Raw genomic sequence first — 16,960 nt, 5'->3', positions numbered from 1 at the left:
CTGATCAGAGCACACACAACAAACCCTCTAGGTCTCTTCAACAACACATCATCTCTCTCTTCTCTCTCTCTCTCTCTCTCTCTCTCTCTCTCTCTCTCTCTCTCTCTCTCTCTCTCTCTCTCTCACTCTCTATCTCTTCTCTCTAGCTCACCTCTCATTCGCTATCCGTTGTGTCAGAGAAACCAAAATTAGCGTTCAGTTTTTCACAACATCACTGAAGAATACAGGTCAGCCATTTCAACAGTCTCTGAACTCTGTTTTAAGGGAATGTTCCATTGACCAAAAAAGGTCAACATTACAGGAAGACAAGTATTTGACCCTATTACCCCTACAGTACAGCATTGATCCTCAGGTGAAAGGTGATCAAATGAGAAGTGATAACGAAGAAGATAGAATTCAGAAAAGATTTCCTCTGGGCAGCAGCATAGATCACTCTTGCCCAGAGTTTCATTACCCAACATCCAGGGCTGTAGGTTTGGGTTGCAAATGATCACCCTATTTGCTAACACTACCCCTGCTCTGGTCTAAGTATTTGTGGGGGTGTTTCAATCATCTCTTGTCATTGGTAGGGACATATCCTTACTGTCTGTCCCTGATCCGTGCGTGGTAGCCAAGATGTTGTCCCTTTGAGCCGTGCCAAACACAGTCTGTTCCTTGACTCTAATTACCAAAATATTGTTAGAACTGTACAATTCATATCCTTGAATTTCTATTTGTATGTCACTTTCATTACGTAAAAGCGTCTGCTTACATAAATCTAATGTAAAGTCAATGTCAACCTACACCTATGCCCAACATAAGTGGTGTGAGAGAGTTGTGTGGTGACTTACGGGACAGTGCAACCTTTGCCTTAAAGGGCAGCAAAGGGGTTAATAGAGAACCAATTGGCCGGAGCCCCTCTGTGACTCTAGGTTGAGTGGCATCTCTAAACCCCAGTATCCAGACCAGGGGTGGCGGCACGCGTGACTCAGCAGATTAATGAGATCCCACTTAACTCTGAGGACAGCATCTCTGCCACAGTGTCAGTACAGGTAATACACCAGGAAGTGTGACTAAGTGAGCGATGGAGACTTTGTGATCCTGGTTACTTGACATCTTTCGTCAGGAAAGGTCTGGAAACTGTGTTGAAGCGGTTTCAATGAGACACCCTAATGGTTGTGACATACATCCTTCACAGAAGAAAAACCAAATAGCAAAGGAGTCCATTTGGGGTGTCTCATCCATCACTGATTTACAGAGACACACCATTTGCATGCAAATGGGGCCTCTTCCCTCACTCAAATGGTCACCTAATAATGTTCGAGAAGCAATCCATCATCCGCAGGGCTTTTTTCACATCCTATCTGGAGATGTCTGTCATGGGAGCCCTATCTGTTGTCCCTGATGGGAGAGAATGACTGTGGTATGTCAGTACCCTGATCATCATAAATGTTCTCAGACACATCCACACAGACACACACGCGCATGCACACGGACTGACCCGCATCCGCACGGACGGACACACATTCTCCAGCTCAATGTCACCCCGAATGCGTGTCTGCATACATGTGCCATCATGTCTTTTGCTGCCTTCAAATCAGTGCAGTTATGTCGTATGCTGCTTTAGAATTAGAATCAGAAGGGATTTTATTCGCCATGGATGTTTGCACAAACAAGGAATTTACTTTGACAGGGAGGTGCATACATTAAACATATAGGAATATTGACATAAATATGTGGACTAACTATACAAAAGGAGCAAAGTCTAGCTAATACTAAGGGGGGTCTAGCTAATACTGAGGGGAATAAAATATAAAATATAAGTAGCCATAATTTACAATCTAACCTAATAAAAAGAGATAGTGCAAGAGAACGATACAATAGTGCAAATTGCAATGTGCTCATACCCTTGTATGGAAATAGTCGTGCGCAGCCTTGACATGGTTGGCAACAAAATGGCCACCCACGTTACATTTCTTGCCAAGGGCAACATAGCTGAACAAAAAAGCATGAAAAGATGTGTGTTATAATTTGTCAATGGAAAGCAGGAAGAGAAACCAATGGCAACAAGGTATTTGCGTTGGGCTCCTTAACCCACTCAGAACATTATTCGCCTTATTCTTAGATCTAATCCACAACACTGGTGTGCAATGACGTTGGAAGTGCTATTATTTGACGTTTCCTTTCTGTATATTCTGTATATAAGTCTATCACAACTGCACACACACACAAGCACTTGTGCACCGACACGTATATACATGTACACAATACATGCACACAAACACATTTTCACACACTATATATCTAACAAACATGCCACCAACACGCCTACTTTGTGTAAATATAAGATCATTTATTACAGATATTACAGTTATGCTGTATCTTTTTTTTTACAAGAATATTGTCATGTACCCCCATCTAACTTTACCTTACCTTCTTCATCTTCAACTTAATCTTCATCATCTTCACCTTCTTTACCATCATTTAAACCTACATCATTTCCACCTACTTCACTTTCATCTTTACCTTCTTCATCTTTACCTTTCCTCCCTGCAATGTCATGCGCCCAGGGAACATACACCCCATCTTTGGCTTTAATGTTCTGGGACGGCAATTTTAAAATGCATGTGTGTTCTGTTCTGGAACAGGCGTGCTTCTCTCCTCAGTGTTCTCCATTGTCCTTCAGTGTCACCCAGATTAACTCAGACCGCAGCACCATAATGAAGGGTCTGGGAGGTCTGATGTTAAACTTGTGTTCTCCCACGCATGGCTGAGTTTCTGAACACAGCTCCTCAGCAAGGAAACTGTGGATCATTCCATACTGTTGGAGCAGATTTGCAGCACATGTACAGGACCCTGAATCAACACGGATGGATTACTCTTGTAACAAGCAAAAATGTGTATGACCTTTATCAATCTGTCACCTTTGTATTAAGCTGCATCAACAGCAGAAAAAAAACTGGTTAATGTAGGTTAGAAGGTGTTGCCTTCACATTAAGCACATTGTCAAACTCCAGAAATAAGAATATAAATGGTAGGTTTTACATGATATACCGTCCACAACCATTTGACTTGCGTGAAAGCAGGCCTTGAAGTTGTATTGAACTCATCCCGTGTACAGAACTCCAGTTCACTTGTTTTCTGGGCCCTTAAGCAAGAGAATACTCCTCTTGCGCCATCTGCTGGGTGCTAGTAATCAATACAGATGGCTGTAGTTTGTATTCTTTCCTTAAGTTGTTTTTCTTTTAAGGTGGAGCATGATTCAATAAGTATTCTGTAGGGTGTGAACCCAAAAAAGGGACAAACATTTATTTTAAGAAGTGAGGGGGTATGATAAATAGACATACAGTATTTTGCCTAAGGAAAAACATAAAAAGAGCAAAGGCAACCACACATCACAACTTTATTTTCTAGTAAGGCATGGAACATGTGCTCCTTTGCTTCAGTTTCCCTCGACGCGCAGTATTCATCACACAGCATGAATACTCAGGAAACAGGTACACTAAATAAATTATTTCAAAGGATGTTGAGCACACCACAATTTAAAAAATCAACTATGTACAATGTGTTGAAATATCAGCTCATGTACTTTTTTTGTAAGGTTAAGATTGGAATCTGGATGTATAATATTAGTTATTGATTGCTTGACATGAATCATTCAATATTACAAACACTTCAGTTTTTCCTCACTTGCGCTAGCCTCAGGGCTAACTGTGATGCACAATCAAAAATCTCACAATGAGACTATATCAACCTGAAGACTTCATCAGAGGACTTTTTATAAAAATCTACTATATAAATCTACTACTATATGAAAAAAGTATATGCAGACCAGGACAATATATAGCACACATCAATGGATGTGTATAAATCAAATGTTTTCTGTCTAAACTGGATTTTTTCAAACAAAGAAATACCAAAAACAAACATTTACAAGCCATTTCAAGCATCAAATTCATGAGCCTATCCTGATTGTCACTTGTTTCCCTCTCAAACAATCTGAACACATTCATCACTAGAACACACATCCTACCACAAAACTATTTTGGCAGGAAAACAGAAACATGCATAAAATATTGGAAACCACATAACACATGCCACAAGACTAACTACTCGACTAGATTCTGTCTACTGAGGCTGTTGTGTTTTAAGTAGTGTGGACTATTCTATGGCGTGCAAATCTGCATAACATGTAACAGTAAGGTTTTGGAGTCTTGCATTAGCTTTAAAGGACAACAGGGTGCTATGAACTCACAGAACATCCGCAAACCATGAGTCAATCAAACAGAGAACCAGCAGCACAGGTGAAACCACGCTGACAGGTGTTCACTAACGAGAAAGCTATAGAAGAAGGTCAAAGGTCGGGTGACGCACAAAAACCTAAGACCTGAAATTCACTGGCAATTGTCATAGCTAGGATAAAGTTTAGATGTACGAAGCTATTAAATGCATACATACAGGGCAATGATACACCAGCACACGCATTGTCATGACACACAAGTTATAACTAGCTGTTTTGCTTGTGCTTTTTTTTCAATGAAAAAGCAATCCTGATAAATGACTGTAGTGCTATTTAAAAGAATATAAATCATTTGGTTTGAAAGATGTATGGATCGTTCATTCTGGTCTGTTGCGTCGTCTGAGACCAGACGGTTCTTCTGCAATGTTCTGTACAGGCCCCAAGTCCTCAATGTTGGTGTCAGAGGAACACTCTAAAGATGGCATAAGCTCCCTATCGTCTATGTTCTCATCTCCCTCTGCCACCTCCACCTCCTCTCCCTCAAGCTTGTCCAGCTGGTGTTCGTCCTCTCCATCCTCACGTGTCTCCTCCGTCTCCAGCGCTGAGGGTTGTGGATGGAGGGGAGGCTCCCCTGCCCTCTCCGCTCTGGCACCATCTTGTGGCTTGGTCACTGAGGTGTGCTCCTCAGGTAAGGATTCATGGGCTGCCAGTGATTCTATCAGGTCGTCCAGGTTCTTCTCGCAGGAAGGTTCTAAGAGAGGGGGGGGGGGGGTGTCAGGAAGAACGGGTTGGAAACTCAGATTGACCCTCCTGTAGGTTTACACTCCAACCCCAATCCAGCACACCCTATTCTGATCATTGGTTGAATGACAAACGGAAACATCTTTGGTACAACCGGGGTTGGGAACTTGGGAGTAAAAAAAAAATAATAACCTACAAGGTTTCATCTCCAAGAGCAAAGTGGGAGAGCTGTGGGTTAAGGGAGAACGCTCATGGAGGTGCAGAGGAACTGGGAGAGGACGCTACCTTCGATGTTCAGAGGAGGACAGTCCATGCCTCTCTTCTTCATCAGGTGGCGTATGGTCTGGAGCTGAGACATGATCTCGTTCTTCTGCTCCTGTGCCACAGACTTCACACTGAGGATAGAACAAAGAAAAGGGAGGAGTTAAAAAAAAAAAATTACCATCAGAGTACAGACCACATCTAAATCACAAACGCTGGGCCTGCAATGTAAAAGCGTGTGAGAGAGTAAGAGTGTGCCTGTGCGTTACCAGTTTGTCAGTGGGTCCAGCTGGGTGAGGATAGAGTTGAGCATCTTCTCGGTCTGGGCCAGTCGTTGCTCCAGCTCTGTGAGCTGGCTCTCTATGGAAATCGAACAAAGCCACGCTCATGCAAAGCTCTCGTCTCTTGTCAGCTTTGTACACAAAAGATGAGTCAACACAACCCTGTGATGCATCTGAGCACACACCACCCACCTGTCTCCTCTGATTTCTTGGCTCCTTTGGCAACCTTGTTTTTCTGGATATTGGTGTCATCTGCAGACTTGATCTATGGAGGGAGAGACACAGTGACGCAGCCTGTCCATCAGTAGCATTACCTGCTCATGTCATTAATGACGTTGATTACCAGTACACAGTGTGAAATAGACGCTTAAGCTATTCCTGTGTGTGTGTGTGTGTGTGTGTGTGTGTGTGTGTGTGTGTGTGTGTGTGTGTGAGCCAGTCAGCCACGAAGCAGAGAAAGATTTCCCTCCCAGTAGTCAATGCAATGATTTCAAATGCATTACCTTCAGAAACTTGTAAGCTGCAAACAAGCCCACTCCAATAGCATAGAGAGGCATCAGTGTGAACACATAACCCTTGTTGCTGTTAGGTTTGTACTTGTCGCTCTTCATCTCCTGCTCCATCATCATCTTCATCTGTTGCATGTTCTCGAGTGTCTGAGCTTTGGAGCCAGGGGGGGTCTTCATGCTCACGGGCTGTCCTCTCACGGCTCCTGGCCCGGGACCTGGGCCAGCTGCAGCGCACCACATTCACGGAAGAAAAGTGTTCGGGTACACAGCGGGTGATAGAGATAGGCACAATTTGCACAGTACGACATTTTCAATCACCCTTTCAAAGGTTGCTGATATTTAAATGGGTGCCTCAAACAAATCTGTGAAGATTCTTATTCTCATTTAATTATCATTAAAATGCTTTGCACTGTTTCGTCTGACATGTGCTGCCTCTTTTAGTAATCATAGCCTACACTTCAGTCGTGAAATGATATATCAGATTAACGCAAAGTGTTGTGATATTAGTATCTCATTCACCATACGTGCTAGACGGCTACCTTTTCTGTTGTATCTTGGATCAAACGCTTTATCTTTCGATCCAGTTGTTCCAACGCCGAACATTCTTGGTAAAACTACAAAAGCAAATAGCACAACCGTGAATGCGACCACGACTTGCTGTGATGATGACAAAACCATCCTACAGCGACAGTAAAACGGCAGTAATCCCAAGAACAGTGACGTGTATGACGGGCTGGCTTAAACTAGATTTAAATTGAAATAAAAAATGTCCGTTGCTTCTTTATTAGAGCAAAGAATATTTCGGACTATTTTTGAATGATAAAAGACAGCTGCTATTGACTTCCTGAAATGCTGAACAAATATGCCTTTTATTGCCATCTAGCGGAGGGGAGGTGCACACTCAACGGGGAATGTACGCGAAAAAAGGCTACAGCTGATAACATGCTTCACAGACATAAAAATACGTTTCAATAATTCATACGCACCCAGGTGAATCCTGTAACAGATTAAACATCCTTTCTCAATGCTTTTCTCGGGTTGTAACAGGTAAACATAAAAGGCAGTGGGCCCCGAGGACCGGGGTTGAGGAGATGAGGAAGGTTGATTAACTCCTGCCTCCCCCGGGATTAAAGCGCACAGGTGTTTGCAATTAAAATGTGTCTTAGACCATGAGAACGTAGTGTACGCTCACATGTTCTCTGAAATGATTATGTTCTTTTGTGAAGATTTAATTTGTGGTCCGTTCATTGAATATGGGTCGAGACCATATTTATCCTTGTAAATGATATATATCTTACCAGTCTTTGGGTTGTTCTTGAAATTAATGCCATATTCTAGATTTCTCACCCCCTCAGAGTTGACATAAAGGACCATTTCTGCGTATTGAGCTGACATTAAAGGAAGGTGCGTTATAATAGAACAACAATGTGATGTTAAAGGTGAAAAAGGTGTCAAGTACTGAAAGCCACTTTGCAGAGATGCTGGGGCATTCAACGAGGACTGAATATATTAATTGACAATGTCGCATGCATCATGATAATGGCACTGTTATTTCTATAATTGTCACGCCAACATTATTGTCCAAGTTCCCCGCTCCTCGTCATCTGAATTTGAAACCGTACACTTTGCCTTCTGGCTGCTAAGTCAAAATACCATCTAGAATAGATACAAAAATGTCAAGATTATTTGTCTGTAAACTTTTGTATCCTATTCTAGGTTTATCCTCTTGAGGGTGCATACTTAACAGCATAAACAGGATCAATATGCTTCAAGTTAACTGGAAACAAGTACAAGAACAGGTACAATGGAATTCTTCAGTCAAGAGGAGCAGGACCTAATCATTCTGTAATTGTACTTCTAACAAAAAGCAAATAAACTAAGGACATGCCGTTTCTCTCTCTGTAGCTTTAAATGCTATGATGAAGAAAGAGGCGGGGCTAACTGCCATACTTCAGTCATTTGCAAGCCATGATGTCTGGAGGACAAACCAATGTTGCAAAGTGGGCAAAGCAGAGGGGAGGAGGAGGTAACCTTCCCTATTGTGACGTCACAATAGGGGGATTTTCAAAACTGAGTTTGGACTCTCGTTTTCTCAAAGGGACCCAGGGCTTGGTTTACACCTATCGAAATTTCTAGCCACTGGGGGACCAAAGGCAGGCTAGGAGAACTCATATTCATGTTAAATAACCTTTAACATTAAGTTTTCATGTCATGCAAGGCAAGACAATAAGACCAATAGGCCTAAGATATTCAAAGTACAATTATTAGGATATTACAAGACATGTGTAGTTTTTCAGGACTAACTTCTGGCAGGGTTTTGGTCCAACATCAATTTTGCCCACCCAATTCACATATAGTGTCCAGTTACAACTGGGCTTGGACCCCAAAAGAAGGAAGCCCTCCAGGAACAGGATTGGGTAAATCAATGGTGAGAGAATCCTGGATGTGGGCGACCCCCTGACCTACAACACTTTGTGCATAAGAGGCCGCAAGTTATTTTTGGCTTGTTCACAGCTTCCTCTTCTTGTGGGAGTGGTCACTGCTATGACTGTTTTTCACCACTTAGGTGGAACCCTCTCTCTCCTCCCTCCCTATGCAGCCTGCTTTTTCCAATCTCTTCCTGTACTCTTCCATAATCACATACTCTGGGTCTCTTGTTGAGAAGAAAAGGTAATACACATTTTCATTTTTTTTATATTACAGTAATAACTGTATCCATCTTATTGCCAAGAAACGTGCAATTGTAATTATGAACCAGTATTGACGAGGAAAGGGAGCAGGAGTCAAGCAAAACGTGTGTCAGGGATAAGGAGCTACATGGGATGACTTTGCAACAATAATTACACAGTGACATAATTTGTTCAAATGGCTATAAAGGGCAGTTATTTTGCCCTTTATGTCAGCACAGATTGACACAGAGACATTGTTAGACATCAATATGCCCCTAATTCATATCTCTTTTTTTCTTTCAAGCTTGCTGCGCACAATGCACTACTAGGCTATAGAAACTCCCCTTACTTTACCCAATACACAACAGTTTAGGGACGCAAGTTTGAAATCAGCTTTGGCAGGGACATCAATAGTTAATGCAAGCACATTTGTTTTCACATTCATTTGAGTGCAAATACCGTTTCTTGAGCTTCATGAAATTAGTTTTTATGTTTTAGTCAAAATAAGATGATCAGTAGGCCTATCATTAACAGTGGTTCAGAACCACAGATTTAGAAATAATCTTAAGTTTTGTAATGTTTTCTTAGCCTACCTCAATTCTGACTATCATTCTAAATTAATGCACTGACCAATAAAGTAAATTGTTAAAACTCAAACTTTAGATTTTACTGGGGCAAAGCAGTTTTATACTGGGGCATGGGCCCCTGTGTTGACTTGAGAATTAATTAATGACTTGTCCCTCTCAATACCCTTTCAATCCCTCTCTAATTTATCCAATATTGTATTTGTCGATCACAATTTTATACGGAACTGTTCTTGTATCTGTTCTTGTACTTGTTACTAATTAGCTTGAAGCATGTTGATCCTTGATGCTGTTATGCCGTCACCTTTAGCGCTCCAAGCGCTCTTTTGCCATTGGGTCTTATTGTCTTGCCTTGCAATGCCAATGAATATTAAATATGTATATAGATCTGGCCATGAGGCCATGATCTCATTCCACCCTCAAACTTTCCTGGAAGCGAATCCTCTTGTTTCAATTGACTGGATACACATTGAAGTTGAATTCCAATAAATGTTTTTTTGGGGGATATTGTTACAATATGTAGTTCATGTAAATACTAAGTTATTGTGGAATTCATGCATCACATTTGATTTTCAGCTTATTTTGTCTTTGTTGTGTTAGGTGCCGGTGCACCTTTCCCCGAATTAATTATTTTCGGATATGTTGATTGTTTCTTTGTACTTTTGTTCATCTTTGTTAGGTTTCCTTAGGAAGGGAGACTTCCTTCTGGAAGTCGCGATGGTGCGGCTAGACATCTCAGGCGCGGCCATCCGCTTATTCTCATTTCCAGTTTAGATACTTTCCGCTTTATAACGGTAGGCTACTAAAAGAAAATGTCTTAAACAGGCTCTGGTGCTAATTTAAGGCTAATAGAGATGCCCAGTGTCAACTGCAGTTTGTGGCTGTCATAACAGCTGGGGAAAACGGAATCAGGCCCTGTATTATCATTGTTTTGACCATGGAAAGAAGTGGTCAGAGTGTTGGGGCCGACATACTTTGCATCGACCTCCAACCAAAGTTGAGGATCTGCGTCCCTCGCTGAAATATGGGATTAAAACGGGGCCAAAAGTATTGCAAACGCGTATAGAACGATCCACATATATAAAACGTGTTCCGCAAATGTAAAACATGTTCCACAAATGTAAAACATGTTTGGCAAATGTAAAACTGGTTCCACAAATGTAAATTGCTTTCCACAAATGTGAATCAAGATCCACAAATCTGATTAACTGTCCACAAACAATCACATTTTATTTGAAGTTATTGCTATATATGTGTATTTGAATGTGTATTTGAATGTGTATTCCATTCGAAGCTCCTCTGTGGATGTTCTTGTTGATCTTTTCTTTCTTTTTGTTAGCTACCCCCACCTTGAAAACATTGTCTGAGAGAAGACCAGATATCCCTATCTATGTCGGTAACACCTCAAGGCCAGTGTTCGGGTGAGTGATTGGTTGGTCAGTATTCAGTTATGACATGGCAGAGGGAAAGTTGTTGCTTTATACCATGATCATAAACTCATCCTTAGTTTTACAAGCATCATGGCACATTAAAATGGTGCCACAAAACCATGTTATACTCTCTATAATACTCTCTTCACTTTAGGTACCTGAAAAACAGCACACTCACCTTTATGTTTTTTTCTAACTACATACAAAGTTTACAGAACTGATGTTTACAGATAAATCATTTTGACATTGTTTTATCTGTTCTAGATTGAACTTTTTTACCTAGCAGAAAGAGGCAAAGTGTACTGTTCAAATTCAGATGACGAGGAGAGGGGACACTAATGATGCAGTGACAATTATAGAAATAACAGTGCCATTATCATGATGTATGAGACATTGTCAATTACTATATTCAGTCCTCATTGAATCACAAAGCATCTCTGCAAAGTGGTTTTCAGTACTTGACACTTTATTCCCCTTTAACACCACATTGTTGTTTCATTACAGCACACCTTCCTTCCCAAATGTCAGCTCAATACTCAGAAGTTGTTCTTTATCTCAACTCTGAAGTGGTGAGAAACCTAGAATATGGCATTAACTTCAAGAACAACCCAAAGACTGGTAAGAGATATATCATATACAAGGATAAATATGGTCTTAAGGCTTGCAAGAACCAGTGCAAACATCAAGGAGGCTCTTTCATAAAGGACATAGAAGACTTAGATGGCAGGTAAGCTGGAAGAGTATCTTAGCATAGGAAGAAGTCTCTTATTGTATGCATTGCTGCTATTTTCATCATTCTAAGTTGAATGGCATTACCGGTATACACTTTGGTAACATTGTGACTTCTGACCTCAAATCTAGTGTCACAGACATTTCCTAGTCGCATCTTACAAATGACCAACTCGTGGCTATGTCGGCATAAGCAAGCTTTAGCAAACAGCATAATGACAGTTTATCAATGCTACCAACATAATAATTCATTTATTTTTCTCCTGGATTGACCAAGGGTCATGTTTGAATGAGCTAATATAGCAGGGTATAGATCAACATTTTTATTATATTCAAAACATTCAAAACAGCATAATAAACAAAATAATAATCACTATTTGTAATCCATATAGTTGTCAATTTATCAGTGGACAACCTAACAGGTGGTTTTGATTTTACAGAACAGTGCGTTGTACAAAACACCACTGGAAGCTGAACACCTCAACAATGCAGTATGTTAACCCCCCAAACAGCTTCACACAGGAGGAACTTAGTAAGTACTCAAACACCAGGTAACAATGTATTATTGTCTAAAAATTGATTGATCCAACACGTATGTGTGTGTTAATCTACCACTACAACAGAGTTTAATGCGAATACACAACAGAGGTTAAAACCAAACCCAAATCTCTTGGTAGTGGGATCAGTCCTCTTTGGGAGAACATGATCTTTCTTTCTGTCTGTCTTTCTTTTGTTCAAAGAAAAAGGAGAGGAGCACAGAGAATGCAGATGTGTTCTCTGACCTGCAGGTATCGAGACACTAGCTGAGGGGGATCTTCAGCTGGTGGAGCTGTTCCCACCGGAGCCCTGGCTGTCAGATCCTCGAGATACTCTGGAACTACAAGAGGGAGAAGTGACTGTGCGGAGAGGGCTATTGAACTGCCCACACACTCGCTTTTGTTTGCCTTGCTTCCTCAATGTGCATGCAATATTAAAAGGATGGTTCAACCCCCCACCCTCATGCCCTCACCCCTGCCACCACATCCTGTTTCTGTTTCAGGTGACCTACTTCACCCATGCCTGCATGGAGCTCTGCTTGGGGGGGCGAAGGATGTTGTTCGACCCCTGGCTGACAGGCCCAGCCTTTGCGAGGGGCTGGTGGTTACTCCATCAGCCTCCTGCTGACTCCATGGAGAGATTGTGCAGCGCTGACCTCATCTATATCAGCCACATGCACTCTGACCACCTCAGGTAAACACAGGTGGGATGTGGTACGCTCAAATCCAAGTATTTGAATGTGTATTTGAATGTGTATTCCATTCGAAGCTCCTCTGTGGATGTTCTTGTTGATCTTTTCTTTCTTTTTGTTAGCTACCCCACCTTGAAAACATTGTCTGAGAGAAGACCAGATATCCCTATCTATGTCGGTAACACCTCAAGGCCAGTGTTCTGGTGAGTGATTGGTTGGTCAGTATTCAGTTATGACATGGCAGAGGGAAAGTTGTTGCTTTATACCATGATTATAAACTCATCCTTAGTTTTACAAGCATCATGGCACATTAAAATGGTGCCACAAAACCATGTTATACTCTCTATAATACTCTCTTCACTTTAGGTACCTGAAAAACAGCACACTCAAACTGACAAATATCAACGTGGTCCAATTTGGAGTTTGGCTAAATGTAAGCTCATGCAAATTTCTCTATGATATGACGGCTTTTCCAAAGATGTTTCTCGTGATATCATCCTCTTTGTTCTTCATTTCTTCTTTGTCAGATTGACGAGCAGTTGAGGTTTATGATTCTGACAGATGGCGTCCATCCAGAAATTGACACCTGTATCTTAGTGGAGTACAAAGGTATACTTGTATGGTTTGTCTTAATGATGCTTATGTAAACAATAAATACAACCATACATTCTAGACAAGATAAGATACATAGATTACTGCCCCGGATATAAATTGGTCTTCTTGGACACTTACATGATTTGCTATATACTGACAGTATATACACATATATACTGTCAGAATGACCGATTAATACATACATACATACATACATACATACATACATACATACATACATACATACATACATACATACATACATATGCACACACACAATACACTTGCACACACACGATGCTGCCATCATGCCATAGTGTACAGACCATAGTGTGGGGTGTGCTGTAGTTTTTCCTGAGCGCAGTGTGCCACCTGTGTCACAGCCCTCGAGGCACTGCTATTGGGGGCAGCAGGATCAGAGCTGATAAGGGCATTAGCAAACTCTTGAGGTGGGTAGAATGACCTCAGACTCATCCATCACAGTCCAACATCAGGGTTACAACAATCCAAGCCGCCATCACCTTTTATAACTACACTCATTGATAAGGTATCATGAGCCATCAAAGTCAATAAAAAGGCATTATCTGCTATGCTATCATGCAAAATCAGGAAGTAGATCACGGGACAAAGGGTCAACGAACTCATTAAAGGTTAAGGCATATGGGACATTGGGTTAGTGTGGCATCTTGACGCCGTACACAATTTTCAATTTCAATTTTCAAAGTTCAATTGCACTTTCTTTTGTAATTTCACCATAAGCAGTAAAATAGAGACATACAATGTATTTAAATGTGAAGCTTCACAGGCCCATGGTGCTGCATGGTAAAACAAATAAGTAAAAAAAAAGTGTTAGTATCTGGTGTGCACATGGAGAATGTGTGTTTGGGGGCTGTCAGGTCGTTCACTGGGTACAGAGGGGGTTTTGAACCTGCGACCTCTCGATCTGCAGTTCAGCGCTATACCACTAATGCTGCTCATGATCCCTCCATCCAGGTCACAGGATTTTGAATACGGTGGACTGCACCAACCCAAACGGGGGGCAATTGCCCCGCAACGTGGACCTGATGATGAGCGACTTCGCCGGAGGGGCCTCTGGGTTCCCTATGACCTTTGAAGGGGGCAGGTACACAGGTGAGGTCGGAGCCCACCTATGATCTGCCATGGAAGTGGGTTGTTGTGTTGATGCTTGTATCCAGATCGAACACACCTGACAGATTCGACATATCAAACAGTCAATCACCATCCTCTTCAACGGCCATGTTTATTGGGCATTGAGGAGAGTGTACTTGAGCACATCTAAACTTAATTTAAATGAGGAAACCAGGAAAATGTGAAAATGTTCTAGCTTGTTTATGTGCCATGTGTCAGTTATTTTGTTATCCTTGTTTTCCCTTTCAGACGAGTGGAAGGCAGACTTTATCAAGAGTGACAGAAGGAAACTTCTGAACTACAAGGCCCAGTTGGTAAAAACTCTGCAACCCAGAATCTACTGTCCATTTGCAGGCTACTTTGTAGAAGCCCATCCCTCAGACAGGTAATGATAATAATAATGCCCTGTAATGATAACGAATAGCATTATAATTAGCATATCAGATCCTTTTATCAACGTCACACATGGGTTTGGCGATTTAGAACCTACCACTGCTTGACCTGCAGTCAAGTGCTGAAATGCCTTTCCCCTTGAGAATCCAGCAGAACGTCCTCTAAAATGATGTTGTGTGTTCTCACAGGAACATCAAGGACATGAACAGGAAAAACACAGCAGAGGAGCTCAACGCCCTGATCAGGAAGACTGACCCAGGGATCACAACCTGGACTCCAAAGCCAGGGGCTGTGCTGGATCTGGGCTTGGCTTTGAGAGACCCAATCAACAGGTGTGTAGCGTTTGTGTGTGCATATGCAAATGAATACGACTGTGTACGTGTTTGTTGAAATGTCCCATTGAGCCAGATGCTTCCCTACTTGATGAATGCAGGATGTGATCATTACATATATCACATGTTCAACATCTCCTCTGCTACTTTATAGGAAGGCCATCACCGAACCTCCGGCTGGTACAAAGATCTATAAGGACAGCTGGGATTTTGATATGTACGTGAGCCAAATCAACAGCTCCATCACTGCCGAGATATTTCGAGATGGCAGCTGGATACCGGTTTATTACACCTGGGCTGGCTTTCAAAACTACGAGCTAGTTGTGCGGGTAAATACATCCGCATACATATTTTTCAAATGTGTCAAGTGTTTCTGTTCTAACTACTGCCCCTATGGCATCTGCGCTACAGGTCATTGAGACAGATGATGACTTCAAGCCCGTTGGCTATGATTATCTTGTGGACTTCCTGAATTTGACCTTTCCCACAGAGAGGCCCACAAGAGAACATGCATATGTGGAGGTAGGATGGCTGATAAGCCAATAATGGCTGGTAAGATGTAACTAGTGCAAACAGATGAAACAGGATCTGTTGAGCAAGACGAGTTTTAACGCTACCCTTCAAGTGTACAAAGAGCTAGTTTGTGGAAATTGAATGCACGTCCAATGTAATATACACACATAGTACATTATATCTGTGTAAATAGTATAGTATAACATAGTCATTTATCAAATGTAGAAAATATATATTGTATATCTGTATTATTTCCTCCTGTGTAGATAAAGAGCAGGATTGGAGTCATGAGACACGTGGTTCTGAACGGTCTGCTCTGGGACAACCTGTACATCGGTTTCCAGAATCGCATCAGCAGAGACCCAGACGTCTACCACCACAGGTGACCCCCCCGTCCCAGGCCTGTTCACAGACACAATACTCCACATTTCACGCCTGCCGTCATCTCTCCTTACAACTTTAAAACATTTCTTCTAACACAGAGTAACAAAATCTCTCTTTCCAGGTTCTGGAACCACTTCCAGACAGGGTTGCCCACAACTGGACCTGATTGGGACCAGTTCCTCGTGCAGAAACTCTCTGAACCAAGACCCAACATGGTCACACAGGGGGGAAAACCCAGTGGCTACACACAAGGGTGTGCATTGTCATAGCTGTGGTGCTTCCATGTTGTATTACACAAAACCAACAAGGGTTTCAGCACTAATTAACTTGTTTTGACAATCATGACATGGTTCAATCATGACATCAGGTTTTTGTCTCGCAAAGTAGTTCCTTAACTTCATACATACACAGTTACCCATTAACTTCATACATACACAGTTACCCATTAACTTCATACATACACAGTTACCCATTAACTTCATACATACACAGTTACCCATTAACTTCATACATACACAGTTACCCATTAACTTCATACATACACAGTTACCCATTAACTTCATACATACACAGTTACCCATTAACTTCATACATACACAGTTACCCATTAACTTCATACATACACAGTTACCCATTAACTTCATTCTTACACAGTTACCCATTAACTTCATACATACACAGTTACCCATTAACTTCATACATACACAGTTACCCATTAACTTCATACATACACAGTTACCCATTAACTTCATTCTTACACAGTTACCCATTAACTTCATACATACACAGTTACCCATTAACTTCATACATACACAGTTACCCATTAACTTCATACATACACAGTTACCCATTAACTTCATACATACACAGTTACCCATTAACTTCATACATACACAGTTACCCATTAACTTCATACATACACAGTTACCCATTAACTTCATACA

The 16,960-nt window shown here is 41.5% G+C and overlaps 2 protein-coding genes across 6 annotated transcripts; one reads left to right on the top strand and one right to left on the bottom strand.

The window, feature by feature from the left end:
• Positions 1-3,273: 3,273 nt before the first annotated feature.
• On the bottom strand, positions 3,274-6,852 carry LOC146276605 (uncharacterized). Its single transcript, XM_084701532.1, has 6 exons — positions 6,551-6,852; positions 6,006-6,235; positions 5,695-5,767; positions 5,491-5,581; positions 5,246-5,355; positions 3,274-4,970 (listed from the first exon to the last, which is right to left on the bottom strand). Exons 1-6 carry the CDS (start codon positions 6,687-6,689, stop codon positions 4,597-4,599), a joined length of 1,017 nt encoding a protein of 338 aa, XP_084557658.1. The 5' UTR covers positions 6,690-6,852; the 3' UTR covers positions 3,274-4,596.
• A 1,300-nt stretch (positions 6,853-8,152) lies between these two features.
• cmah (cytidine monophospho-N-acetylneuraminic acid hydroxylase) lies at positions 8,153-16,534 on the top strand. 5 transcript variants are annotated; one of them, XM_084701472.1, is made up of 18 exons: positions 8,154-8,439; positions 8,578-8,681; positions 9,944-10,058; positions 10,604-10,685; positions 11,199-11,421; positions 11,864-11,955; positions 12,212-12,321; positions 12,463-12,653; positions 12,774-12,854; positions 13,018-13,084; positions 13,179-13,260; positions 14,239-14,376; positions 14,644-14,779; positions 14,976-15,119; positions 15,274-15,448; positions 15,531-15,641; positions 15,899-16,014; positions 16,138-16,533. In XM_084701472.1, exons 4-18 carry the CDS (start codon positions 10,655-10,657, stop codon positions 16,283-16,285), a joined length of 1,845 nt encoding a protein of 614 aa, XP_084557598.1. In that variant the 5' UTR covers positions 8,154-8,439; positions 8,578-8,681; positions 9,944-10,058; positions 10,604-10,654; the 3' UTR covers positions 16,286-16,533. The 5 variants fall into 5 exon arrangements, with proteins under 5 accessions (XP_084557595.1, XP_084557596.1, XP_084557598.1 ...); XM_084701469.1 differs by having other exon boundaries at positions 8,153-8,439; positions 12,212-12,653; XM_084701470.1 differs by lacking the exon at positions 9,944-10,058 and having other exon boundaries at positions 8,153-8,439; positions 12,212-12,653.
• The last annotated feature ends 426 nt before the right edge of the window (positions 16,535-16,960 follow it).

Source organism: Hypomesus nipponensis, chromosome 7 (genome assembly GCF_054491055.1).
Source record: "Hypomesus nipponensis isolate SF chromosome 7, ASM5449105v1, whole genome shotgun sequence".
NCBI classification, from domain to species: domain Eukaryota; kingdom Metazoa; phylum Chordata; class Actinopteri; order Osmeriformes; family Osmeridae; genus Hypomesus; species Hypomesus nipponensis.
This window is presented reverse-complemented; position numbering and strand designations above follow the sequence as displayed.

Bases quoted from the DNA above. Each gene is read 5' to 3' on its own strand.
- LOC146276605 (XM_084701532.1), bottom strand. From the start codon at position 6,689: ATGGTTTTGTCATCATCACAGCAAGTCGTGGTCGCATTCACGGTTGTG. The intron at 6,236-6,550 runs GTAGCCGTCTAG...GGTGCGCTGCAG, and splicing joins TCCAAGATACAACAGAAAAG to CTGGCCCAGGTCCCGGGCCA. The intron at 5,356-5,490 runs GTAACGCACAGG...TTCTATCCTCAG, and splicing joins CTGGACCCACTGACAAACTG to TGTGAAGTCTGTGGCACAGG.
- cmah (XM_084701470.1), top strand. From the start codon at position 10,655: ATGTCGGTAACACCTCAAGGCCAGTGTTCGG. The intron at 11,422-11,863 runs GTAAGCTGGAAG...TTGATTTTACAG, and splicing joins ATAGAAGACTTAGATGGCAG to AACAGTGCGTTGTACAAAAC. The intron at 12,855-13,017 runs GTGAGTGATTGG...TCTTCACTTTAG, and splicing joins ACCTCAAGGCCAGTGTTCTG to GTACCTGAAAAACAGCACAC.